The 24,286-nt window shown below is 50.9% G+C and overlaps 4 protein-coding genes across 4 annotated transcripts; 1 reads left to right on the top strand and 3 right to left on the bottom strand.

Annotated features, from left to right (window-relative positions):
• Window positions 1-728: 728 nt before the first annotated feature.
• On the bottom strand, window positions 729-2,250 carry LOC34619205 (alanine dehydrogenase). The gene is made up of 2 exons (XM_022732509.1): window positions 1,954-2,250; window positions 729-1,754 (listed from the first exon to the last, which is right to left on the bottom strand). Exons 1-2 carry the CDS (start codon window positions 2,248-2,250, stop codon window positions 729-731), a joined length of 1,323 nt encoding a protein of 440 aa, XP_022593325.1.
• Window positions 2,251-4,306: 2,056 nt separating this feature from the next.
• LOC34619206 (methyltransferase-like protein 13) lies at window positions 4,307-10,048 on the bottom strand. The gene is given in 14 exon segments (XM_026333914.1): window positions 4,307-4,435; window positions 4,588-4,689; window positions 4,930-4,986; window positions 5,160-5,420; window positions 5,707-5,810; window positions 6,042-6,119; window positions 6,637-6,733; window positions 7,086-7,253; window positions 7,802-7,966; window positions 8,097-8,335; window positions 8,707-8,848; window positions 8,897-9,067; window positions 9,254-9,698; window positions 9,819-10,048. Coding segments are annotated over 13 exon segments (2,109 nt in total). The 5' UTR covers window positions 9,650-9,698; window positions 9,819-10,048.
• Window positions 10,049-12,115: 2,067 nt separating this feature from the next.
• On the bottom strand, window positions 12,116-17,166 carry LOC34619207 (2-methylcitrate dehydratase 2). Its single transcript, XM_026333912.1, is given in 13 exon segments — window positions 12,116-12,333; window positions 12,470-12,588; window positions 12,743-12,879; window positions 13,059-13,214; window positions 13,362-13,490; window positions 14,016-14,077; window positions 14,464-14,616; window positions 14,714-14,850; window positions 15,063-15,229; window positions 15,515-15,563; window positions 16,124-16,343; window positions 16,513-16,762; window positions 17,032-17,166. Coding segments are annotated over 13 exon segments (1,932 nt in total).
• A 4,239-nt stretch (window positions 17,167-21,405) lies between these two features.
• Window positions 21,406-23,325, top strand: LOC113146469. Its single transcript, XM_026333911.1, has 3 exons — window positions 21,406-21,835; window positions 22,424-22,567; window positions 22,685-23,325. Exons 1-3 carry the CDS (start codon window positions 21,406-21,408, stop codon window positions 23,323-23,325), a joined length of 1,215 nt encoding a protein of 404 aa, XP_026189696.1.
• Window positions 23,326-24,286: the final 961 nt, after the last annotated feature.

The following is a 24,286-nucleotide window of genomic DNA, read 5'->3' as shown; positions in this document are numbered from 1 at the left end:
AAATTCAGACACGGGTAGACAGCAACAAGAGGACACAAAAAACGGAAGTCACAGAATAGCAAACATCAGAATGAGACAACTAACCTAGAAATCAATGACAACCCATTATGTCAAAGCAGAACACAGGGCACATTGATGGACCGAAAAGTTCGTTGATCGCTTCCATGCAAGCTGACCACGCTACTCGATCCTTCCTTAGGAGCACTACGGTTAACGCGAATTCTAGTTGCTCTCCAATCACGACCGTTTCATGTATTGTAGCCTTCGAGGGTCCCCCTGGCAAGGGCACTTCATGAACACCGCCTTTAGGGCAGCACTACATGCTAAAGTATTACTCAAATCTGAATTGTACCGTATGGAAAATTGTGGCTATACAGCTCCTGCGGCCATCATGCAGCGGGTGGACTTCGAGACCGAACGGTCTGAAATATAACCCAGGGCGCACTGGAGACATTAGAGCGCGGCACTAGAAAACAGGCATTCGCGATTATCTAGACTGTGGCCCCTAAGTGTACTTTGGCCCCCACCGCGCGAAGGGGTGGGACAGGCAAGCTGCAGACTGGTTTTAGTGCAGAAGAGCTAAAAGCCCTATGGGAGAGATTTCACCCATACACTGAATTAGTACACATATATAACACAAGTCGCTTGTTCAAATCGCCTCACTGACAACAGTGAAAACAAATCACTGCTTGTAAGAATATGGCAAGAACAATTTGGCTGCTATTCGCCTAGGCTTCGATGGTAAAGGAGGGTCCCTGCTGAATACGGAAGGTGGTCAGCTGCTGCTTGAGACTCGAGATGTTTTGCTGCTTGTCTGAAACCTTTTGAATTTCACTTTCCAGGACTTGTTCAATGGGGGTAAATTTGGTCTGGCTGTGGGTTGCGATGGCGGTGTTGGTCACAGAGCCCTCAGCAATGGTGACACCCTCCTGAAGGCCAACAGATTCCATGACGGCCTTCTTCCAGCCCTTGTTGGCCACTTGGAGCACGGAGGCGAGGGCGGACTGAGAAATAACCTTAGAGGCGGTGTGGGGAGCCAGACAGGTAATGTCTGTGGCTGTGTACATCGTGATGCCGTTCCAGCTGTATGCGGGGTTTTGGATGGTTGTGGGTTTGGTGGTTGCAAAGTTTCCTCCCATTGAGGCAGCTGCGTCAACGGCAACCCCACCGCGTTGCATCATCTTCATCTGCTGCTCAGACACAAGAGTGGGAGCTTTCCCGGTAGAGGGAATAACGCACCCAAGAACCGCGTCTACCGTCGGCATGATCTTCTCCAGATTCTGCTGGGTGTACTGCACAGTCTTAATGCTCGGAGTTTTTTCCGAGACGGAACGCATAGCCTCAGTGTCCGTATCCATAACAGTGACGGTTGCTCCAGCTGCAGCCGCCATAGCGGCAGCCCGCTTACCAGCTGGCCCTGCCCCCAAGACCAGCACATTTGCGCCCGGTGTTCCTGTTACCTGGCCAAAAAGGGTGCCCTTACCACTGCTTTCCATGAGCTTCATTGCCTGCTGAACAGCCAAGTATCCAGTCATCTCAGCCATTGTGTTGTGCACGGGTTTGGTACACTTATCGTTGGTCGTGGATGGCGTGGAGCTCATGAGAGTGTTGTAGGAGACGACCGTCGCTTTGCGCTCCGTCATCGAATGCAGAAGCTGCTGCTGCTTCTTCGAGCATCCGGTGGCTGTCATGAAACAGAAGACAACCTGCTGGGACTTGATTTGCTTCAGCTCCATGTCCTGAGGTGGCTTCACCTAAATTGGCAAAAACAACAAAAGCAAGCAACGCGAAGTCGGGGAGGCAAACGATGTGTCTTCAATTGATAATCATGTGGCTCAAACAGCTCTGGTAAATATATACACACAAATCCACGCTGCGTGGAAGAGCCTAGAGCTACAACTGTATGCGAAGAGTATGTTATTTCAATTGTGGATCCCCGAATGTTCACCGTACCTTGAGGATTATGCCGGATTTCTTATAGACCTCCTCAGCGGAGCTGCACGGCACAGCCCCCGCCTCCTTGTACTGCTCATCTGTAAAGCCTGCACGATTTGCAAAGCCTTGCTGGAAATAAACCGTATGGCCGTTTTGCTTGAGCTCCTTGGTGGTGGCAGGTGTAAGGGCAACGCGGCATTCGGTGTTGTCCGTCTCAGCCACTGCTCCCACAGAAGTGTGAGTGAACACACCCTGCGTTTGACACATCAAGCTGGTCTGGCTGGTTGGGGTAGCGGTGTGCTTTGCGTGTTCCATTGTTGATGGGGAAAAGAGGACTGATGATGAGTTCTCAAAATATGTTACGCAAAACAGCTTTATCAGAAATGACGCAGACTAAACTGCTGAATGCTAAAGGGGGAGAGGAAGGCAGACATGATGACATTAGGCGAGAAATAAGTCCTTTTGCGGTCATCAGGCTGTTGAGATAGGTAGATCCCTGACTTGTGCATTAACATTGTGCTGCCCTCTATACGAGCCTGTTTTTTGGTGTCAGTGAGCCTAGAACACAGATATTCTGGTCTCAATTAGGAACAGTCATAGGCACTAAGCGATACAAACAAGAATTTGCATAGGACCGCCGAGCCAGCGAAGCTCACCAGCCGGGCCATGGTCCACACCGCAGCTTGGAGAAATGACATCGTAGGCTATCGCTTCTACACTATATTTTGCACGCATTCAGAGAAACCTGTGGTTTCAGACCATAAACTCCATTTAGCACATTTTAGTACCTGTGGATAGCACAGAATCTTAGACGCGGCAGATGTCTCGAACTGTGGGGCAGATAATATCGGAGGGGTCGGGTACCGTGGCAGTTGCCCATGAGCCAAATTCTAATTGAAAACCGAGCTCAAGTGCTTGGATCGTCTATGTTTCCCCTTATTTCCTGATGGTTTGTTTCAGCGTGTTCGTGCCGTGCCATTACCACTTGTACGTCCATCCATTGTTCTTGTAAATCATTGTATCATTTCAAAGTGAAACTTTTTCTGAGCCTCTGCATCCATTTGTTGAATCATTTAATGCTTCCGCGCAGTAAGGAGTGCAGATCTGCTCACGGGGAAACCTCGAAGGACATTTGTAGTTGCTGCTGGGTTGCACGGTGGGGTGCTTGGCGGCAGCGATTCAATTCTTCGACCATTATGACTGTTTCCCTTCACCCTTTGCGCATGTGTGAATCAAAGCGATTAAGGCATACACATCACCACGTGAGGGTTCGCTTGTTGTACACGGCTTGCCAGTCCACAGGGAACCGCTGAAGAAATACGCGAGGTCGACTGTTTATAGGGTTTGGCAAGATTTACACGAAACAGATAGAATTGTAGTATTTGATACTTCGATTTCTTATGCATGGCTCTCTCGGCCTACAGAAACTTTTGCCACAGCCAGCTGCCTTTTTTGCAATGAAGGTGCACAGGTGGAGGAGCATAGCAACTTGCCCTCTATCAGTCGCATCGAAGGGCGTCGTAACGGCGGCTCACTTGCGAGAAGTGCGCAAGCAATGTGCGATTTATCTATAAAGCGGAGAACACCCAAGCATCTGCCTCGCTGCACATCAATGTCTTGCCCAGCACAAGTGTAGCGGGGAAAGCTACGCTCAGGGACTACTTTCTAGTGCACCGTACCCAATTAAACTAGTAAAGAATTGACAAATTGGCTTGATATTCTGTATGCTGTATTGAAGAATATATTGTTGATTCGGTACAAGAGCGCGGAATGCTGTGTGGGGTGCGCATGATACTCTGTTCAACTAGCTGTGAATGCACGGAGCGGTTAGTGTGTGCAGCAAGACACGCCTTACCTGTAACCTCTCCCCTGATGCCGGAATGCTTGGAGGTGAGGACATAAAGTCGTTCTTTGGAACGACATTCAGACACTTCTATAAAGTTTGTATTGGGTATGGGGCTGAAACTGTCTTCCAATGGAGAGCGTTAGTAGAGCGGTGTGCACCATGCAGCTACAGCTGCTATGAGTTGACTAGGCTCTTACTACAGCGACCAAGGCAGCTAATAAACTAAATAAATGCGTGACTGCTCCCCTATACATATATATTTATGCGTAGCTGCCAAGACAGTTAGCTATCTATATGAACAGCAGGAGAAAGCCAGCGAGTCTCCCAATAAAACATTACACCGCAGGGTGAAGCGAAATGCGACGAGTAAAGAGAACATTTAGCCACATAGTTCGCTTCGCCTCGACGTAGACAAAAATACGCCACTGGCAAACAAGCCTTCGAGACTCCTCAACACACAGCTAGCGCGGTGCGATTCTAGTCAGCACTTGGGCTAGCGAGCTCCCTGGCTAACTAGCTGCCTAGCTAGAGACCATTCTTGGGAGTGGCTGTCTTTGGGGAGGGCCATGGCTTAATCCGGCCTGCCCAGTCCTGCATACTCTGTCCAACAAGCCATCCCCCCTTGGTGCCAGTGTGCTGCAAGAAGCATCGTTCCTGCAGTATCAACAGCACCAGCACTAGCGATAACACTCGTAGCAGCAGGAAGAGAAGGCAAAAACGACTTAAAACCAGCCTTTGTTATTTCACGAAACAGGCTTTGTTTAGCATGGAAAAGCGAGGAGTAAAAGTACAGGAAGCAGACTCACAAGATGCTGCAACCGCTTGAAAAGCTCTGAAGACGAAACAAGATTTTGGCCATTCTGCGGAGAGGGGCCATCCTTCACTGCCACTGCGACTTCGTTGACATCCTGAGGAGACAAATCATGAGCAGACAAAACAAATCGCCAGCACCCTGAGTGCACATGCAGACAAGGTTAGTAAGCTGAACGACAGGAAACTTGATTAGCGGGAGAAACACAACCCGAAAAGCAAACAGCCCTCAAATAAGGAAGCCAAATGCAAACATGCAACTGGCCCTCCAGATACATAAACGCCTGCTTTCTGGGCAGCCGTAGCAGCGGCCTGATCAGTTGGTCGTTCTGACTCACCTCAGGTACGTCAATGACGGCCGCAAAAGGGAACTCCTTTTTGACGCTATCCAACAGCTGAATGGACCGTCAGCGAAACCATGCAATTCTGGCAATAATAGTATCGATTTCGTATCAATTGGTAAAATTCTATGTGCATCTATATTCCAGCATATATGCACAAAATACGACACAAAAAAGCAATTCAGTTTTATCGCCCTAAGGAGCAGTGTTGACAACTGAACGCGCACCTGCTTCTTCGTTTCCTCAGAGCGGCAAAGAAGGTTAGAGATAAAGACGCCACCCGGCCTCAGCTTCTCTTTAGCAGTTTGCAGGAACTCTGCCTCGGCAAATGCTTTGGGAGGACAGATGACAGCGTCTGCTGTCTCTCCGCTGTTGATATCAATTATCAGGAGGTCGAGGGATTCAGGAGGCAAGGCCTCCACATACTGCTTTCCCTCCCCGCAAACCGTGCGCAGACGAGGACTCTCAGACTCTTTGAAGCCAAAAAACTACACACAAAACAGATACATGCGCCTAGGTTTAGGTGTTAGGACATCCCCTGCGTCCGCTTGGAGGAAGTAGGCGGAAAATGCCGGGATACGACGACAGCAACGACCAATAAGTTCAAAGAAAGGCATGAGGGAGCCACAAAAAACATAAAGTTGTCCCCGCCTGTGCGGCCCCGAGGCAGTAGGCTGGTGTCCATCCATTTGCAAATTTGCATTCATGCTCGTACAGGGCCCCTGCAGTGTCAGTGTAGACCTTATTGTGCCATGGGAAGTTAAAGATACCGACCTGCTTTGCAACTTGAATCACTACCGCATCAAGCTCTACGCAAGTTAGGGATAGGCCAAAGCTCCCAAACAAGCGATGCAGCATTCCACCCAGCACACCGCCCCCTGAAAACCGCACATGCGAGCAAACAAAACAGCTATAACGCTCGGCTTGGAAATCCACGAAACCATCCAGCTGTTGCATGTGGCTTTCTACGAGGGTCGGTTCAGCTCGCTAGCAAGGCAACTCAGAGGCCGGGGAAAGGTGCCACGGCAGGGGCGATCATTTTTAAAATCCGAATAAAAGGTGGCTGGAAGCGGAGGAGAGCAAAGAGCTGGGTTTTTGCAATAATATACCAAGACCTAGAAGCACCGCGTCGATGGTATTGATGGAGCCCCAGGGAGAGGTGACAACCTTCTTCGAGAGGCCGAAAGCTGCACATATTCACACCCCGAATCAGGCAGGCTGAGAAGTGCTGCACAGCAAGAGGGCAGCCATCGGTGTATTCGCTCGCTGGAGAAACTCGCAAACAGTAGGCAGAAGGTGTTGAAGCTAGACTGCCTCCTTAGTGGGAGGGACGGGGGCCAGTAACATCCCAGTGCAAGTGGGCTGAGCAACAGTGAGACGTCTCCAGAGACAGGAGTCGGGCAGCATAATAAGTGCCATAAAATGGATATTCCTTAGGGTCTACAGCCTCAGCAGAGCCCCGATGAAATTTACGAGAAAGAGTGCATCAGCAGGAAAGAGACAGCGTGGGAGGGTGAGGCGTTTCGAAGGAGACGCCAGAGGAGGCAGCGAGCAGATATACGCAGGTGTCACGCGGAGGCCGGCGGCAGTGGGAGCCGACAAAGACGACTCAGGAGAGCTGCACATAAGACAAGAGTGAAAGCGATAGGGGCAAAAGCACAGAGGAGCAATGCGACAGAAGATGGCTCGCTCGAGCACACACACCCGTAACAATGGCGCAATAATATGCGGAAGCCGGATCAAGGGTCAGAAACTCCACCTGAGAGGCGTCGGTGGAGGACACTCCTTTGGGGACTCTGAGCTGCAGGGAAAAGCCAGAAGGAAGGACGGCAAACTGGCACCCTCGAAATAGCAGACCGTTACAAGACATTGCGAGCAGAGGAGAAGCGGATGGTGCTGGTGACGGGAAGCTCAAAGAGTCGCACAAGGAGAGGGGCCCTAGGGAGCGAACTGGTAAGAACCAACACGAAGCATGTTGCGGCGCTCAGGCGCACGACAGTCTCTACATGTGAAGGCCGCGACTCTACCTTGAGCTCAGACTGCAGTGTGTTCGGGTTGCAGGAGAAGAGAAGTTGTCGCATGAGTCTCTGGTAGTTGCTGTCTCGCTCTTTCCTCCTTTTGGCCTGTTTGGCTTTTCTCTTGGTTTGAGGAACGGTGGAGGTAGCCCCCTCAGGGGAACCCCCTGCCGCTGCTGCGCTCTCCAGCACAGTTGTATCTTGCACGTCTCTCACTAGGATACGCCCTGCTAGAGGGGAGGACTGCTGCCACAAGACCTCTCTCACCGGGGCTTGCTCCCCCAGGGTAAGAATGGGGATCGCATCCTGAGGAGACAACACTGCGGAGTACTGAGGACGCTTTCTGTATGCTTGCCTTAAAGCTGTCCGTGCCTCAGCGCCCACCCCTTACTTTCCTGCTTGCCGGTGCGACCAGTCAATCAGCCGAGAAGAGACTGGCTCTACGAAGAGATTTACAGCGCGAATCTACGGCGCAAATAATGGATATATATCTGGCATGAATGATTGCCTATATGTGCAAACACCTCAGCAAAGAGAGGATCGGCACAATTGGGGAATGACGTAGACAGATAGCACAGCCAAAGCCCTTCAGTGTCTCTCGCCGAAGGGGCAAGAATGAATGCCGCAAAAAGGGGCTCGCCCAGAGCATCCAAAGCGGGAAAGATGGCCATCAATACGCTGCCACCTTTTGACGCATATCCCAACTCTCCCGCCGGTAGTTGAGCAGTGCCTCCCAGAAAGAGAGAGAGCCGCAGGCTTCGTTTCTCTGCCAACTCGCGTGCCCCTGCCTGCGATTCTTCCCCCCTAAAGCAACACCAACCCCCCTTTCCCTCCAGCACCACGCGGGAGCCCACCTCCGTAGGTAGAGAGAATTCTTTTAGCAGGGGTCCTAGGGTCTTCTGGGCCTCCTCGATCGTGCGACGCCACTGGACAGGCGCCACTTCTTGCAAGGCGTCCGAGCCGAACCCCAAAGGAAATGTAACGACCAGCAAACGCGAAGTTTCCAGCTGATCCGCTATCTGCAGTTGACATACATACCGCGAGAAAGCCTGAGGCGATGCGGGAAAGCCCCACGCTTGATAAAGAAGCCAATCCCTGAGCCCCGATAAAAAAGGGTTCCTAAAGGATTCTCCTAGTGTCTCGCCATACTTGTTGATTTCCTTCAGAAGTAGCGAAAGTCCAAGTGAGTTCCTGTCCTGGGGGAACGAGGAGAGCGGCAGTTTTCCCCTTCTTTGCATGTGCTTGATTCGTGGTATCGTACACCGCAACGCTGCAACGGGCGAAGGGGCCACCCCCCCCTCCGACATGTAGTATCGCCCTCTTTCCTGGACTCTGACTGCGCGCCAGAGCATCCAAGGCAAACCAGCGGCTTACTGCTGCCACGTGCTCTGAAAAATTTCCACAGATGCGCACCCACAGAAGTGTAGGTCGACAAGAAAATAGCAAGCTGAAGACTGTCCACGGCGAAGAGGAGGCACAGAGAACGAATCGTACGAATCAAAAAGGGATGCTGAAAGCTGCGCGGAAAGGGTCACGAGACGCAAGTTGACTCGGAAAGAATATCCGCCCTCGGGTAATTCTGGCGCCACCAAAGAGAGAGAGGGAAAAGCAAGGGAGGTTCTAAAACCACAAGGAGGAAAATGCACGAGATGTTGCAGTACATGGTCACCGCAAATAGATGCAAACTCAAAGCCCCGAATCCCGGACCGCTTTTGAGCACTTTGAAAGCCCCGAAAGCAAAGTTCTCGCATGCACTTACTCGTAAGCTCCCACAGAGGAAAGGTCTCTGGGCCTTCTCTTCCAGGAGTGCCTGCCATCGTGCAGGTGGGCCTGTGTGCAGACATCCACATCACCAAAGCTCTTGTTTTCTAAAGCATAGACATGATAGGGAACGCCTTAGGCTCAGAAACTTTCAACACTTTCAGGTCAGGATTCTAGCTGTACAGTACGTACACCTGAGGGGTCACTCCCAGGGCCCCCCCTGAAGGGGGAGCCTCCTTCTTTACTCTGATCAGGAAAGGTTGCAGGCGTCCTGCGAAAGCACTTCCTTGCATTTTGGGGTCCCCAGTACGGCATGGAAAAATCTCCACTGTAACATGGCGGGTCAGAAAGAAACGAACCTGCAGAGACAGACATGCTAGATCCGACAGCTGGAATACAGCTTAGCCAAAAAAGCCATGCCCGCCTCTTGCCAAGCAGCTAAGTAGAGCCTCCACACCTCTCTCTCTTCGCGCGCAGACATCTATCCAAACGAAACATGCAACGGTCTAAAGCCCGAAACCCTAGACTGTACAGCCAAAGCCTACGAATTCTTTCAAGAGGTAATCCTGGAGAAGAGAAATGAGGATATATGAGCCTCCCTCCTTCAGAACTTCCATCACCGCCTCAAAATACTCAGATGCCGCCTTTTTGTAGTCATAAGGAGTACTTGCCGGTGAAACCTTTGCGGAGCGGCTTCCCTCAGAGGTTCCTTCCGCTGGCATCCCGGCAGGAGGAACGCCTGAAGGACCTGTCTTGGCAAGAAGTGCCTCTTCGTGATCTATGGAGATGAATGCATCCAGGAAGCCCTTGTCTAGAACGATGTCAAAGGGAGGAGGCCCTGAACCTCCTGGGGGCCCCAAGAAAGCCTCCTGGAGACCCTTGCCCCGAACATCAAGACAACGCCACTCCAGCGATGGAAGAGCGGCGAAGCGTGCCTTCATTTCTTCAATGACAACGGGAGAGAAGTCGATGTTCACGATCCTCTTGTATCTGCAAGATCCGCAAACTCCTACAAAGTACATTTTTGCTGGCTGCCTGGCAAAAAACGAACAGCCGCATTAGAGGGTGGCACACGCCTGTAGGGTGTACAAGAGGAGCAGGAAGACATACCCTTCCTCATAGAGCTCCCTGGGGAGGGTTGAGTTGCCGCAGCCGACATGGAGAAGTAGGGGCCCCTCTTGAGAACCTTCATCGGCTTTGGGGGCCCCCCGAAGGAGACCCAGGATCCCGAAGGCCTCCCTAAAGTCACAGAAGGTGCCATACCACTCGAATGCCTCTCCCCCTCTGCTTTTAAAAAAGTTATCCCAGTAGCTGCGCTCCCTAAAATGCGCCAGCGTGGCCGGGAGATAAGCCATCTTGGTGTATGCTGAGGCAATTTCCGTATGGAAGGGGAGTTATGTCTGCCTTTTCCACACTACGAGGGATCGAGATACCCTAAACCCTAAACCCAAACACAAAAAAAGGAAGGACGCAAGGGGATGAGACAATGAGGGATTAGGGCACCACGGTGTTCGCTTCCCGGGGCAGGGCCCCCTATGCTGGAGGCGTGGTGAGCGTATCTGCTAGGGTCTTCTGCTGGCGCGAGGAGATATCATTTCTTTCCGTTACCCCCATCGTCCCACGCACTCCTCCAAGTATAACAATAAGGGGCACATTAAGAGGAAACAGTGGCTAGTTTCGAGGTAATGCCTGATGAAGAAAGAACAAATCAGGCGCATGGTGACAGGGAGCGCGGTATGCTCGGGCCTGAGTCTTCGCAGAGCGCTTTGAGACATGACAGGTGTCGTTATCCGAAAAATAGGTGGCAATCACCGCAAAAACCTTGCTTATTGCGGCAAACTCTTTCAGATAGCGCGTTACAACGCAAGTCTTTCATGAGCGTTTTTTCTCTGGTGTACGCCCAGGTGGTAGCTGCAGTGTCTCCGGGCTCGCGCTGATCTAGCCCAAAACGTCGGGAGGGTCATCATCCTTCAGTCGCTGTCATTCCTGTTCATTTACCCTTAAAGACTCTGTAATCTGGGTCCGAAAGTCTGTCCTTTCGTATTTTGTGCGCCCTTGTTCTGAGGTGTATGTGCTCCCCAGGTGTAGTGCCCTCGCCACCAGTGGCAACTTGCTTGCCTCATTTGCATGTCGTTCGTCCTTCTGCGTACGCTTAAGGATGATATGGAATTTCTTTCTCTCCCAGCACTGTGACAGAGGCAGCTGTTCGGAGCGAGGCTTTGGGCCCCAGGTCCCCCCCGTTCACTCCTTGCGGCCCTCCTGTAGTGGCGGTGGGCATCCCTAGACCAACTCCACAAGCAAGAAGGCAAAGCTCTAGTAAGCCTTAGTTTCTGTGGTGCCCCTATCTTACGCCTGAAAGTGCCACAAAGAGCTCCCCTAGAGGCCCCAACGGGGCCCAACGGGAGATCCGAAAAGGCTGGAACAAGGGTTCTCTCGGGTTGGGGCCGTGCCGGGGTTTCAATTCTATGGCTGAAGGTCATGGAAACAAGGATATATACTGCGAGACCAAGGTTCGCTCCATATGGTCGGCACCTTGAATTAGAGGACCCACGCATTATGCTGAACTCTGCGCTGACTTCTGCAGCAGCCGCCGTAGGAGTTGCAGTGACTTAATGTTTGAATGGGCAGGTCGCAGTTGTGTAAGCACAGCTCGTAGTGCACATTTTTTAGGGAATGCAAAGGCTCGAGGAGTCCAAAGCCGCTGATAACGCTTCAGGCCGAAAGCTGGGGGGCGCCACTTGTAGCCCTGCTATATTTCGGCCTTTCATAGTGCGCTTCCCAGAACTCACCACTAGGATCAGGGCAGCAGTTGAAACTGAATCAGCACCGGCTTCGCAGTGTGCGGAGCAGTACGTAGGCTGTATTTCTTGGGCTCCAAAAGAAACCAACATCTGCCTGGGAGGGTGCTTCCGACAGCGTAGCCAAGCGCAGGGCGAAAGCATGTCTGACGGTTGCGCAAAGCCCTTGCATGCCATTGCAGATAAATGGCTTAGAGTGCTGGTACACGCGCTCTGTTGTTCAGTGCAGCTGCTGCATACAGCTAGAAGCACTCTAGCGTTTTGATGCGCGCGAAGCTAGCTAACAGCCCTGTCCTTCTCGCTTCATGGCCCGCAAAAGCTTAGCCCTGTCCCCAGTGTAGCTTGCTACTTGATCTACCTGCATGCACGTGTGCATGTATTGGTACTAATCTGCACAACAATGTCATGCACTTTTGACCCGGGCATCCTAAGGTGAAGGGTTGCGCACTCTTGGGGCTGCCAAAGTGGTGCATACGGACCCTCGGGCACCAATTACTGCAGCCATACACAATTATTAGGCATTTGAAAAACAAGCAAACACGGGCTGCTGCTAGATAGCAACCCTCAAGATCTCCAATGTACGTGCGTCACCACCCAGAGAAATTCGCGTTAGTCGATGGGTGCCCTTAACGACAATTCCTCGATTGCGTACAACTGCTGTACCTCAGAGGCAGAGGCACTTTCCAAGTGCAGCATCTTTTGAATCATGCTGTCCACTGTTTTTTCAGGCAGGGCGAGACTCCCCAGCAGTCGAAACTTGTGGTTTAGCAGCTGCTGCAGGTTGGCACTACTGTTGCTGCTGTGACCCGCAGGGAACAGCACCATCCCTAAAAAATATAGGCACAACAGAAACGACATTCCCGTGCATACATTGTCTTTTGCAGCAGCCGCATCAGCACTTGCATTCGTGTAGGAGCAGCACAATGCCCTTCAGCACTTGCAGGAATGTTGCAGTTGGCTTACCGCTATCCAGCTTGCTGCCATCCTTCAAGGTCACTTTAACCTGTGTTGGGATTCCTTCTGGATATTTGCTGTCGAATTCGGGGCCCCCGTGGACAAACTGCACCTTCTCCATCAACGCCCTGCAGGGTGAAGGGACGGAACCCCCAAAATGGGAACCTTTGGAAATCGAAGAACCGGAGCGCTAGGGATCCCCTCCTATTCCGGTGCTAATCTCCTGCTGGGTGTTTTTTAAACGGCGCATGGGCAGCAGCAAGGTGCAGAGTCAAAGATTACCTTGTTTTGGGATTGTGAATTGCGTCCTTAGAGTAGTCGTGGGGAGAAAGCATTAGGGTGCACCAGATGCCGTCGGAAGTCTTCGGTAGGTTTTTCATTTCTATGGCCTTCCGTAAAAGCGTCGCAACGATGTAGACCTGTACACACACCCTATATCCCTCCTACATCAGTCTGTGCAGGTTGCTCCTATGCGCAGAACGTTATTGACGCGGCACCTACTGACCCAGATTCGAGGATCCCCCCCAAAAGCACTAAAAGGCACACACTGGCTGCTCCCGAAGGACAATCGTAAAAACGTATGGCTCATGGGTGGTACCATAGAGTGGTCTGCGCTTTGTCTGGTGACGGGGTTCCTCTTGGCACGATCGCCGATTATGCCGAAAGCCGGCTGATAGGCCAGCACTTCTATGGCGGAAATCGCATCTGGGCTTTTGTACATTTCCGGGTGTCTAGAAAGCAGCTGGATGAGGCCCTAAAAAGTTGGCAATCCGGTGCATGCACAACAACCACCAGTGGTCAAAGTTGGAGCACCCACAGGTCTGGACGCTCGCACACCCAGGCACAGGGGTCAAGAGAGAGGCACCCTCCTGCAAAAAGCTTAATGCATCTCAAACCTCACCTCCAAGGCTCCAGCGGACTGGTGCTCGTACAACCCAAGTTTAAAATGCATGTTCATTACCGCAAAATCACTGCCTTCCATAGTGAGATGAAGGTCAAAAGGGGACTCGCCCTCCGGTGACTGCATGTTCTGAGCACGCAAAACACAGGGACGCTGTCGACAGGTGAATGACGTCCTTCGGAATCGTAACATAGCGAACCGCGGGAGAAAGCTTTACAGCGGAGGCTCTCCGGCAGTCAGCAGGACGGGTGCTGAGAGTTTAAGCCTTCATAGAAAAGCAGGGGGCGCTGTGTGCATGCAAAGTTTGACACGAGAACACGAAAAAACCGTCGTCTTCATGCTTGCAACTTTTCGTGTGCGCTTGTTTAAATGAATTGAGGAATGCGCGCTTTCGCCAATCGCCAGAGGGCGTACGGGGAAACGCAAAAATGGCACAAGTTGAGAACGACAATATTTTCCGACATTTTTGAGCGCAGCTGCCCTTGCGGATCGAAATGTCCACACCGCCACAAAAAGAGCACTCAAATACTCGAGACAAAAGCGCGAAGCTCCGACATCGTGCTGTCCGTGCGGCCAATCTGGGATGATCAGACACCCACTACGGGCGAATAAAAGTGTTCTTGAAAGCCCTTGCAGCCAAGACGAGATACCTACCCAACAAAAAACCGATTCTGGATTTCTAAAAATATCTTTTGGACCAGCAAAGCCGTTCATTGCTGCAGGAAGCGAACGCGAAACCCAGAATGACTGGCATCGAAGGATAATTTTCTTGTATCCAACCAGCCCAACAGTACACTGCTCAGGCCGTTGGATAGGCTATAGAGAGACCTCCAGCTCCTTTTGTAGGGCTACTCCTCCGCATGCAGAGCCTCCTTTCTCCGCAGCAGCCTCATGCATGCACAAGGCCCAAGACTTTGAGAAAAGGGCACTGTGTGATTTAAGATACCTCTCCCTGCCAAGGTACGGAGTACTGACATGTTCGAGGTGTCGGTACACCTCACCGTGAGGCGCATTCCCAGGCAACACGGAGGACCTCAGTACAAATCATTAGCAAGGATGCGGGTGTGTACGCGAGTAAGATCGTGTGTGTATATAGAAGCACCTCGACGCATGCATAAGACAGCGGCTTCTGCACTGAAGGCCGCTGATGCACCCTTAGAATCACTGAGTTGGTCGCCGCAGCGGATGGCCCGGTACGGAACGTAGTGCGCCACAGTCATCCCAATGGCAGATTCTATTTGTTCTGGAGAGGCTCCTGAGAACACGCACTAAAATTACTAAGCGGTTCATAGGCCGCCTCTGGGTGTATGTACAGCGAAAGGCTGAGCCGCATGTGCATTGCTAAGGCGTACCCAAGAGAGCCCCGTAAACCGCAGCAGATGCAATGGCGCCATGAAGCACATGGTCGATTTTCAGCTTTTTGAGAGAAAAGGACTCTGCAAGACGGCCCCGGATTTCATCCAGGCAAATCATTGCTCGTAGGAGGGTCCTGTAGCGTAACAGGATATCCTCGGGAGATGTAAACAGAGCCCTACATAAGCTGAAGCTTATCCAGTGTCTAAGCGATATCGAGGACAACTGAAAAAAAACACTCTTTCTAAGCTCGTGCCGTGCAGGGCGAAAGGGCAAAACTCGTGTCAAGCCAAAAGTTGGAACACACCGACACATATATATATATATATATACACGGATATATCCCACCTGCCGTCCGGTGGGGGTGAGCAGACCTCCGCTGCTGCGATGCAAACCGGATAAAAATCGTTATGTCCAAACTCCCCTTTGCGATGGTCCCTTAATTTGGCATTATACCCAAAGACGGTGCCATTGCTGTCTAACTCTCTCACGGCCGCACAATTGGCCGCAACCACCTGAGGTGTACAGGCACGCCCCCCGCAGAGAAAGGAAGGCTAGAAGGGAAGACCGTAGGCGTGGAGAGGCAACCAATGCCTCCAATGCGCACAGGTGCACGTTGAACCACAAGAAAGAACATGACAAGAAAAATTCTCAGTTATATTTCCAGATTTGAGGTTTCAAGCAGCTGAACAGGCATGGCCCCTTCCGCAGGAAGAGACACCATGGAGCACAGACGAGATCAGAGAAAGCAACCTCCTCGGCTGCAGGGGATCTCCAAGAAAGGAGAGGGATGCCCTTACTTTCTCAGGAGCGCAACGCTGGGGGCTTCCAAAGACGCAAGCGCCAAGCCTAATACAGAGAACAACGCTCCTTATGTCCGGCAATGCTCAGGTTTCTCTGGATAGTGGATACGGAAGACGCAGGCAACTAACGCAAGAAACGGCTACACCCAGGAGTATTAGACGCATCAGCACCCTTTTAGATAACCGTGCGGGCGATCCTGCAGGCTGCAGAACTGGCGCTTTGGCTATTACTGCGGTAGCAATAGCAACAGCCACTGCAGCCAGTTTAGCAAACAAAGGCAGCAGTGTGCAGCCCCTACAGGTCTGCAGCGCAGGAACGCAGGTGCATACCAAAGGCAGAACAAGAAAAATATGAAGAATTGGGTGTACTCCCCAGCAGCCCTTGTTTTGCAAGCCCTCTCGAAGGAATACATGTGTATGCCTATTTACCCCACATGCAAAGAGATGCATTGTTGTGAGCCGTGGGTTCAAGACGAAAAATCGATGCAAGCACACGCAAGTCACAAATCCCTATAATCTACTTAAATCTTCTAGGCACGGTGCTGCCTGTGCTCATAGGTCCCATGCCTCAAATCCCTCTTGCGGTGCTGCATCTACGCTGACTACTAACCTGGGTATTTGAGAGCTTCATTCCTGAGGATGGTGGGGGCGTTGGTGCGAAGAGCCAAGGCGGAGAATCCGCAAAAGACGGAGTCCAAGTGGAAGAGAGCCACGCGTTTGTAAACCGAGGGACTTATTTTTGGGTTGCTGAAGGTTGGAAAAAAAGCATCAGGCATTGATTCCAACATTAACAGAAAGCCACGAACTCTGTTGCAATCAGGCCTCCCTCCTTATACTGGTTTTAATCTGATTTTCTCTTGCCCTCCCTAGCCCTTCCCCTTCACCGTTCTCTGCTAGCTATTTTCACCTTATACGAGAGACTCTATGCATGTATGTGCATGTGCCTTTCATGCTCTGGTAGGGGTACAACGGGCGAATTCGAATCGAATGCAAGCGCACAGCAAACACGGCAACACACGTATTTATGAGGGCGATCGCTGCCCACGAGTGCATAAACACGAAATCCTCTGAACCTATCCAAAGTGCAGATACAGGGGGATGTTGGTTTCGCGGAGAGAAAAGAATGACACTGATATATCCATATATGCATTTATAAATATGTGTGCAAAACTGCATGCTGACGGGGCATCCATTTGAGACACCAAAGACCCGAGTCGCGCAGACTTCAACTTCGCGATTAACGGTCTCCGCAGATAAATGGGCTCGACAAACAAGCAGAATTAGACGTGTTCTAGGCCTCTACTAAAGCTGTGTGCACACTTCAAGAGCGCCAAGGAAGCCCTGCGCTTTCCCCCTAAAGGCCCCTATGAGGCCCTTGTAGTTGTATATCACATCCATCAATAGAATGCAGGCCAATCTACCCCTCCAGGATAACACATATTTCACCCTAGGGAAATTGATGCAGAGTGGTTCGTTGCTCGCGCGATGCGCTATGGGCCCCACAGGGTTCCTACTCTGCTGGCTGGGTAGGTGTGCGCTGACTCCGTTCCGATGAAGTGTATGGTGTATTCCGCAATGCCGAAAGCCTGATTTGTGCTCCTGGGAAGCGTCCGTACGCCCGACTGCTTAAGGACCACCCCAGAAGCCATTGTGTGAAAGCAGCGGTGCAGGAGAGTGCCTATCGACGGGGTTAGAGGCAATCCTGAGCCTTCGAAAAAACACCTCAGGAGGAAGTAAATCAATATAGAGCTAGATTTTGAGCTAAAATGAGTGAAACGAGAAACAAATGATCGTCAAGGGAAAATAATGCAGCCGACACGACTCCTGTACCGGTCACCTGGCCATACGCCCAGCACCAGTCCCAGCAAATTATTATCCAACTTCGCCCCTTACTTTCTTTAACGAAGGTTTTCTAATTCCATTTTATCACCAGGAGTGCAGCGAATAGCAACGTTTACACGTAAAAATGAACTAGACCTCTTCTTTCGAGCAGGCTTCCGAGCAGCCATGCCCGTCTGCCTAAACAGCAACACGGTTTCTTTCACTGGCAGCGATAAACACGTATTAAATGCTCTGATAGTTTGAATGAGTATCTCCAATGTGCAAGTCTAGGCTTGTTTCCCTTTAAAACCCAGTACTTCACCGTGTCGGCACACCAATTAGGACCTCAGGCAACGAGCATGGGTGCCTCGGTGAAACATCTTCTTTCAATAAACAAATACACCCTTAAACCGTGAAAGCTTAGTTCAAAGGCCTTGATCCTAAACACCAAGCCCCCAGTAGGGCTTGATACCTCCGCATGAACTCAACCGTCGTTGGTTCACTGGCAGCCACCAGCACTAAATTTAATGTCTAAGACACGTGTATGCATACCTTGCAGTCAATTAGAGATAAGAGAGCTCCCAGTGTATAGAAATTCTAACAGTTAATGTATTAGAGCCACATAACAAGAGCCCTGATGTTGAGAAGAGCATTATGGCTAGGTGCAGCTACTCGCAGAGCTGTTACCGGAGGGCAACCCCCATACAAGAGGCTTAAGATGCATCTCACGTTGGGCCTGCAGCTTAAAGAAAATATTTGCACCTAAATCTGCTCTTACTTAGTTCTCCCTATTGAATAATTTACTTTTTTGCAGCTTTTTAACACATTGAATGGCAAAACCTCACGAGTTAACCCGGAACGTACACTCCTTCCAACAGTTTCAGTCGTCAAAGCAAGCTACCTTCACTCGTGTCTGACCAATTCAGCCCTACAACGAATCCTATACCCCGAGTCAGCAAAATGAAACTATGTGGCCCCCATATGCCTTTGCTGACAAGCCTTAGTATTCCAAATGCGGTTTTACGAAGCTCATTGGACTCCGTTATTCGATTGATTCGTCATCGGAAAAAACACGTTTAGGCATTACTGTGCTGCGCTGGGTAGTCAATGGCCCATCAGCTGAGGTCGCCGCGTACGTACTAATACGCATTGGAGAGACCATTACTACTGCCTTCCTAACGAAATTCTGAAGTTCTCAGAATTATTCGCAGACTTACCATGCAGGAAAGTGACCCGTATGGAGATGGAGAATCCACAGAAAGTGTAGAGATGGTGGACTTCTTGCACGATTGAGCGCCGGGGACACTATGCGCAGGCTTGCATTGAAATTCGGTGGGGAACGCGAGCTTCGCTGTTGAAGGAAAACACTTGCAGGCTCTGCTTCGCGTGAAAGAGTTTGTGACTTTCTCTAGTTGACAAACTTAGCCTTGTAGGCGCTTATTCCTAGCGTATTCTGCTGGTTGTCATTCCCCATCAAACGCGTTAACAAAGAAGCTACATTCATCTTTACGTTCTTCTGAAGAAGTTGCCGTTTGTTAGCAGTAAGGTGCTCTATACGCACAGATCCATGTGCGGGAACTCCCAGATATGTTGACCCTACATTTTTCCTGAGCCCTCCATGAGGGCGTTGAAGGGGATGGTGCTGCATGCAACGGCTGCATTTGCTTGCAGAGGTTGCAATATGAGGCAAGGAAGCACTGCTGGATTAGGGTAGCTCTTAACCCCTTCCGTAGATTTTACTTGTTGTCTTTTTTATTGTAGTAGGAGGTTCACAGAGCTTTGCGTTTCGTAGAGAGCAGACCATAGTGGCACGGTAGTTGTACCGCTTTAATTTCTCGCTCTTTGTTGGCTAGTGTGAGCGCCTTTCCCCCCGTCGATTTCATTTGCGCTGCTGACGAACACATCTACTCTTTCGAGCATTTCCTTCGCTTTACTACCTGCTTGGAACGTGAGGATAGGTCTGTGCTCCTGCAAGCAGTTTGGTCCGACATGCCAGTAAGGTAGACGAGAGTGTCTGTTTTAAAATACGGGGGGAGAAATCACGCACTAGGTTCCAGAGAGACACTTTCAAACTGAACTAGTTATAGTTAACTTTGAACTAACAAGCCTTTGGAGTATTTGGCTGTCCCTTCGCATATCTTATCAATTGCAGCTTATTACTAGCGCGCCACAAGAAGACGCAAGGTTGTGTGCGTGTGCGCCATTTGGCATTTGAAACTAGCTTCGGATGGCTGGAGTGCCTAGCGAGAGCGAAACTGCGAACCCTAGCGGCCTTCCCCCTTCACGCCGGCACGTCTGAAGCATGCTGGCAGGGAAAGGCAGGAGCTCTTCTGGACGACACTCAGTTGCTATCTATTCAGTTCGTATAGACTCGGGAGTGAAGTGTCACCCTATCGGTACCTCATGTGAAGCATTGGAGGCACAGATCAGAACTCAAAGGAGAACGGATGCCGCAGAGAAGAGCTACTGGGTGAAAGTCCTTATTACAAAGTGTGCATCATACACTGTGAACCGCAGGAGAGGCCATCTGAACAATTAAACCTTTTCATGTATGCATGAGGTTAATGCTGGAACTGCTTCTTGATTCCCTATCTGCGAATTATGAGAATATGCTATGATGATACGCTTAATACGCCAAAAACGCCTTAAAGGTAGGAGTGCACACATAAATCCTTAAAAGGATGTGTGCAACGTCGAATATTTCGCGGTGCATGCTTCTAGTGCAGATGGAGCCAGCAAGACCCGCTTGCCTGAGTTCAGTTTAAGGCATATTTTGTATTCAGCAGCAAAAGGGGCAGCCAATTCCATGACTTCATTTGGTAATACATAAAATAAGGCACTTGCATCAAATGCATTCTAAAGACTGGAGCCACACTAGGAAGAAAGGCAGAGCCCGTGGTGTGGGCTGCAGTTGAGCAGAGCTGAAGTGGCCTAGAGCAGTTTGCGCAGAAGAGAGCAAGCCAGAAGCAGCCGGATATGGGTGGGCAGGGATGCTACCAATACTCTTTCCAGGCGCAAACAGTGATTGCTGAGGAAGCAGTGAAAAAGGAGAGGCAGGTATACGGATGCAGTTATACCTGCGTTGCGCTGGGTACACAAGCCTGAAGCGTCTGAGTCCATCATTTTGGCAGCTCAAAAACTTTTGTGCTCTGTTTGTGCACATATACAGCCGTTTTACGCGTGGTAAGGATTAGATTTCATTGCTTCCAGTAGAAGTAAACATTGGCGCTGTGGGGTTTCCACCTTCAAACATTCTGCTCGCACGTAGAGTAAAGCAGCTTGAACCTTCAGTGCATCAGATTTACCTATTAAATATGCTTATTTCGGGAAATAATGAGGAGAGCGGAGGGGGCCTCCGCGTCCGAGAGCAGCGGTGACAGCCAGCGGGCACCGGACCGCCACCGTCCGGTCCGGACGAGGCGTACGTCCACCAGAGTATTCAAACGCGGGCGAAACAGAGTCAAAATTTTGGAAACCTAATAAAAACGCAATATATATAGCGGTATTAAATGAGGCGGAATTTTAATTCTAGAATAATTGAGGAATATTTTCTGGTCGCCGCTTGTAACCGAGCAGCAGAGTAGCTGCTCGGCTCCCCTTGCCGTAGGTGACGCCCACCGAAGGGCAGCTCGCTGCTGATTTCGACAGATAGATATTGTGTCGCCACTGTTATTTTCGTCCATAGTTTTCTGGGTTTCAATATCTGACTTCTCGTCTGAAGGTGCAGAGAGGACTACTGCTGGATGAAATAAGGATATTTTCTTCTGCTGCTGGGGGCTTGTTCTGGATGTTCGCACACTCGGCGCTAGGCACTCCGATGAAACCGGAACCAAGAGTGCATTAGGTTCTCTCTCTGATCGTCTCTTTTAGCAGAGTGCTTCAGAACTAGTGTTGATCTATGTTTCATGCTAATTGGGGTGGATAGCGCAAAGCTTGTCCGACAACTGTTCATTCGGGAACACAGAAACCTATGCTTTCCTCCCAGGTATCCTTCACTGGGCCCATTCTCTCCTCTTTTTACGCTTTTTTTCGCTTGCTCGGACTTCTTCGTCATCCTACCTGGCACCATGGGGCTCTTAACACTTCGCACCCTCTCGCTGGCAATGTGTGTGCTGTACTCGTGCTCTGTGGACCTGTCTCTTTCCATTCCCTGGGGCAATAGCGACAGCAATGAGAACTCGCTCGCTGCAATCCTTCAAAATGCAGGGCGTAGTCTGACATCGAAAGAAGAACCAGAGGCACCGGCAGCGCCCACCGCGGATATATTTTCCCTGGGGGCATGGCTATCGACGCCATTCGCTGTATCCAGTCAGCTTCCCAATGCCAATATTGCTCCAGAATTAGGCGGCAGCTCTGACATGCGGAGACTGAGGCATGGGATATCTATGGACTGGCTGAGTGCTGACGGCCATCCGCAGTGGTTCCCGCCAGTTGTTATCCCCTCCGTCGCCAGTGGCTCCACAGTACAGCAGCAGCGGCAGCAGCCACAGCAAGAGCACGAAATGGCAGCAGCAGCGTCCCGAATGGCTAGCTGCTTGAACCTCATGCCTTTGTCTTTTTCGCCACGCGTATTCCAGGCCCTTAGAACTGTTTCCATGTCTCTACACGAGATCAAAACCAACAGCGGCAGATGCAGCATGCGAGACACTGATAGAGCTGCTATTACGCATCTCGTTAATGCTGCCAACAAGTCTGTCACCGATGTGGAGGTAACGCAATGCCCTACAACGTTCGAATGCCGGCACTGTATAGGCCCTCGAAATCTTTCTTACCGTTGTACAATTCCATCAGATGTTCTCTGACTATCGATTCTTTGCTTTCTCCGTGTTCTTCCTGCACTCTAACTTTAGCTAATCATACTGCTTTTATGCTGCTTCCTTGTAGCTCCGTGCCCTCCGTGCAGTCGCGTCCTTTTTCATGGAAGATCCTTTATGAGTTTCATAGAATATGAGCGGGGATGCACACACATATACCCATACACACATACACATACATATAAGCATATACATATGTATACGTAGATAGATACATAAATATTACGCATGCAGTTGCGGTGGCGTCCTTGTCCACAGCGTTACATCAACGCGCAGCAAAACCTGCTGAATGAGTTGGCAGCTCTCGGGAAGGCCTTGCAATCCCTCAAGTCCCCTTGGGAATATGCTGCATCAGCTCCTCTCGCCGTTGCTGCCGCCGAGCTTCATGCAGCCGCGAACGAGCAATTGCAACAGCGCACCCAGCCTTGCAGCCAGCAAATGCAGGAGATAGAAGATGAGCAGGAGCAAGCGCACAGCATGAACAGCAAGAAGGGAACGACAACAAGGACTTTTCCGACTTCAAATATGGCAGTAGACGCTGATGAAGAAGATGCAACAAGCGAGTCGGCAGAGTTCGACGATACCCCAAGAAAAGCAGTGAGGCCGTCCACGCCAACCATAGTGTGGAACCCGTACACTGCAGGTGATTCGGCAGCAGCAGGGGGCAGGAGCAGGCGAGATTCCCGTGATACTACCAGCACCACCACTGAGGTTGCCAGTGGACCAGAGGAGAGAGAAGAACAGTCCCGCCAACAAGACGGGGAGGGCAGAGAAAACTCTTCTTTTCAGCACCATGAAATGCAGTTCTCGCATGAGAAGCGACTGCAGCAAAGCCAGGTGTTACTGCTACAGCACCAGCAGCAGCAACTGCAGCAGGAGGCGGAGGCAGCAGCCATGGCACGGCTCAAAAACCTCCTACGGAGTAATACCTATGCGGATCTGCGTGCGGCTTTGGGTTCCTCTGGGCCTCCAGTGTCACTACGGGAGGCCCTGGCGTTTAAAGAGCTTGGAGAAAAGCTGAAGCGGCGAGGTTGGGGTGCAAAAGAGATCCTTATGGCAGCACAGAGGGCCAACAGCTCCACTCAGGCGTTCTATCTTGTGGCCAAAGAGGTGGGACTCACCCAAAACTCAATCGATGCCCTCGCACACAGGATGCCACTCTTGATGGGGTAGGTGCGCTGCAACAGCTAGCTCGATAGCTATCTACTCCTACCCACTGGGCTAGCGATCCTTATCGACAGGCGACTGAACGGGCTAAGAATGGCCGGGGGAGGACAAGCGCCCGTTGAAGAAAAATCTCTTTCGCTCCCCGCTAGAGTATACAGACAAAGTTTGTAGTGAGCACGCGGCGTACTGGCTGGCTAAATGGCTAGAGAGCGAGCTGGCTGGGTCGCCAGGTAGTTAGTTTAATAGATGACTCTCTTTGCCACATGTGGCCCTTGAGCCAACTAACTCCCAGCAGTCTTGGGGGAGAGCGGCCGTCACGCGTTTGCGCTGAAAGGCGAATGAACATACATTGGAAGCCCAGGCCATTTTATCACGAGCCGGGGCGCTCATTTGAGACCCTTTGATAATGCAGAGAAATCGACTCAGTAGGGGGCACAGATAGTACGCCGTAGAGTAGGGAGCAGCACAATAAAACAGGAACGATACAGAGATGCTAAGAGACATGGGAAGGCCAGAAATAGGCAGAGGGAGGCTCTCTACGAAGTGTAGGACATGGGCCCCTGAGGATACGAGCGCCCAGCACGGCAGAGCAGTATTCGATTCATGGGAAGTATATGCACTTGGCAGCTGACTGCGTGGGGCGTACAGCAGACAAACGACCGCGCATCCTTTTGCAGCGTTCCTATTTTCAACTGCGCCTTTGCGCTTTAACCCTTCGCAGATAGTGTGTGGCTATTCCTTAGCTCTGCTCCTTTAGATTTTTCCTCCAGCTAGAGCTTAAGAGCTTACGGCTACATTTCTTGGCCCAGATTCGGCAGAAGGGTGGAATTTCTGCTGCAAGGCGCAAGAGCAGCAGCGGGATCACTGTAGAGCCTATCTCCGTGCAATGGGGTGCTCCTTGCTGGAGGACCTCAAGAGCGTGGTGCGTAGTTTTGAAAGCATAAGATTACGCTTTTAAAGATATGAC

This window comes from Cyclospora cayetanensis, unplaced genomic scaffold (assembly GCF_002999335.1).
Source record: "Cyclospora cayetanensis isolate NF1_C8 unplaced genomic scaffold, CcayRef3 CcayRef3_contig_32, whole genome shotgun sequence".
NCBI classification, from domain to species: Eukaryota; Apicomplexa; class Conoidasida; order Eucoccidiorida; family Eimeriidae; genus Cyclospora; species Cyclospora cayetanensis.
Note: the sequence above shows the minus strand (reverse complement) of the source record. Positions and strands in the feature narration are given on the sequence as shown.

What these genes read in the sequence shown, in the direction of transcription:
- LOC34619205 (XM_022732509.1), bottom strand. Translation starts at nt 2,250, where the DNA reads ATGGAACACGCAAAGCACACCGCTACCCCAACCAGCCAGACCAGCTTG. An exon ending in AATCCGGCATAATCCTCAAG is followed by an intron (nt 1,755 to 1,953) that starts GTACGGTGAACA and finishes TTGCCAATTTAG; the next exon opens with GTGAAGCCACCTCAGGACAT.
- LOC113146469 (XM_026333911.1), top strand. Translation starts at nt 21,406, where the DNA reads ATGGGGCTCTTAACACTTCGCACCCTCTCGCTGGCAATGTGTGTGCTG. An exon ending in GCAGCAGCCACAGCAAGAGC is followed by an intron (nt 21,836 to 22,423) that starts ACGAAATGGCAG and finishes GTTACATCAACG; the next exon opens with CGCAGCAAAACCTGCTGAAT. An exon ending in GAACGAGCAATTGCAACAGC is followed by an intron (nt 22,568 to 22,684) that starts GCACCCAGCCTT and finishes CAAATATGGCAG; the next exon opens with TAGACGCTGATGAAGAAGAT.